This window comes from Amphimedon queenslandica, unplaced genomic scaffold (genome assembly GCF_000090795.2).
Source record: "Amphimedon queenslandica unplaced genomic scaffold, v1.1 AMPQUscaffold_12783, whole genome shotgun sequence".
NCBI classification, from domain to species: domain Eukaryota; kingdom Metazoa; phylum Porifera; class Demospongiae; order Haplosclerida; family Niphatidae; genus Amphimedon; species Amphimedon queenslandica.
Window position 1 is genome coordinate 11767 of NW_003546981.1, and position 1451 is coordinate 13217.

Genomic DNA, 1451 nt, shown 5'->3' on the forward strand with positions numbered 1-1451 from the left:
TAAGTGAACTATCATCAGTTGGAGTGAGTCTGTGTATGTTAGCTAGTCCCAGCCAATAGTTTCCCTTCAAATCCCCAAACCCTTCTTCATAATCAGCCCAGTTACGATAGAAATCAACACTATCATCAACTCTCCTCTGAAATACAGTCCATCCACCACCATCAGTCTCCATATCACAGTATACCTGATGAAAAAGAGATTTTAGTACTGATTGAAATATGCACATTTTTGTTATCATTATAAATTTACTTGAAAACCGGTTCCATTGTCTGGTTTGACAGGATATATTCCGCTTTTATTGACACCTGCTGCCAGCCATCCCTTACAATCACGAGCTATTGGACAATCTAAAAATAAAATTAATAATAAACAAAACGATACTAATCCTCTTCACATACTAATGGGTCCATTGACAGCAGTGTTGTTATAGAATATACTGGAGTTCTTGTTATGACAATCAGCTGAGCTCCAGTGGAGGCTGATGGCTATAAGTAGAAGAGCTTTGAAATACTCCATGAGAATGTGCTACAGACTGCAATATACAGGGTTCTATGTCTCATGATGTTTCAAAGTGATTTCTCTTCATTTTATAGTCAATGAAGACACAAGTGATATCACTGTTTGTTTTTATCAAAAGATCTTTGATGCTATAAAGAATTATTAATAATTACTGGACTCTCTCATTCATAAAGGAAGAGGATGTACGAGTTCATAGCATCAAAAGAACTTGACAAAGAATGATCTGATATTGAAACTGAAACCAGTGATCAATCACATTCACCGCCCATATACACACAAGCCACTTACAACACAAGCAATCAATAAGAGGTTTTACATGAATGGAGATCATAAATATCATTTTTAATGTTCATTTTGCATGCACTGTGACAGAACACAATGTCCTTTTAATAAATGCATAGTACACTAATACAGTTCTATCTACACTGTGCTGTTTGTATTGACTGAAATTATTGGAATAGACAACAACTACTTTTTTTCACAGACAAATGTTATAATAGATGATGATAATAATATTAAACAGAGCGGTTTCTAAACTTTTGCTTCATAAAATTACTCTAAAAATAACAATTAATTAATTTATTAATACTATTACCACCATACTAACGGTAAAAGGTAGGTGTGGTCCAGTCGTACTACACATGTATCTTCGTATGGCTTCATGTACATGTTCCGGTTGTATGGCAGTGGGTGGGGCAGTGAGGGGCGGGGCAACTGGGGGCGGAGTTTGGAGAGGAGGTTCAGTAACTGACGACTATACAAAATAAATAAATAATTATTGTGAATTATTAATAAAACCAAGTGAACCTTTGATTGTCTACTTCTCTTCCTTGATCTTGATTTTGTAATTATGTGAGTGGGCGATGTCATTGTCCCTAAATTAATAATAATAATAATAATAATAATAATAATAATAATAATAATAATAATAA

At 34.1% G+C, this 1451-nt stretch overlaps 2 protein-coding genes across 2 annotated transcripts in view; both read right to left on the reverse strand.

The window, feature by feature from the left end:
* Positions 1-4: 4 nt before the first annotated feature.
* On the reverse strand, positions 5-593 carry LOC109586795 (veficolin-1-like; the record flags this gene model as incomplete). Its single annotated transcript, XM_020003007.1, has 3 exons — positions 399-593; positions 250-347; positions 5-184 (listed from the first exon to the last, which is right to left on the reverse strand). Coding segments are annotated over exons 1-3 (396 nt in total), but the record flags the coding sequence as incomplete, so codon positions are not given.
* Positions 594-947: 354 nt separating this feature from the next.
* The window catches only part of LOC109586796 (transcription initiation protein SPT3 homolog), a 24383-nt gene continuing 23879 nt past the window's right edge, over positions 948-1451 (reverse strand). The window contains exons 12-14 of the mRNA XM_020003011.1: positions 1327-1394; positions 1127-1273; positions 948-1076 (exon numbers count right to left, since the gene is read on the reverse strand). Of these exons, the coding sequence (XP_019858570.1) occupies positions 1035-1076; positions 1127-1273; positions 1327-1394 (257 nt within the window). The 3' untranslated portion in view covers positions 948-1034. The remainder of the gene's footprint in view (positions 1077-1126; positions 1274-1326; positions 1395-1451) is intronic.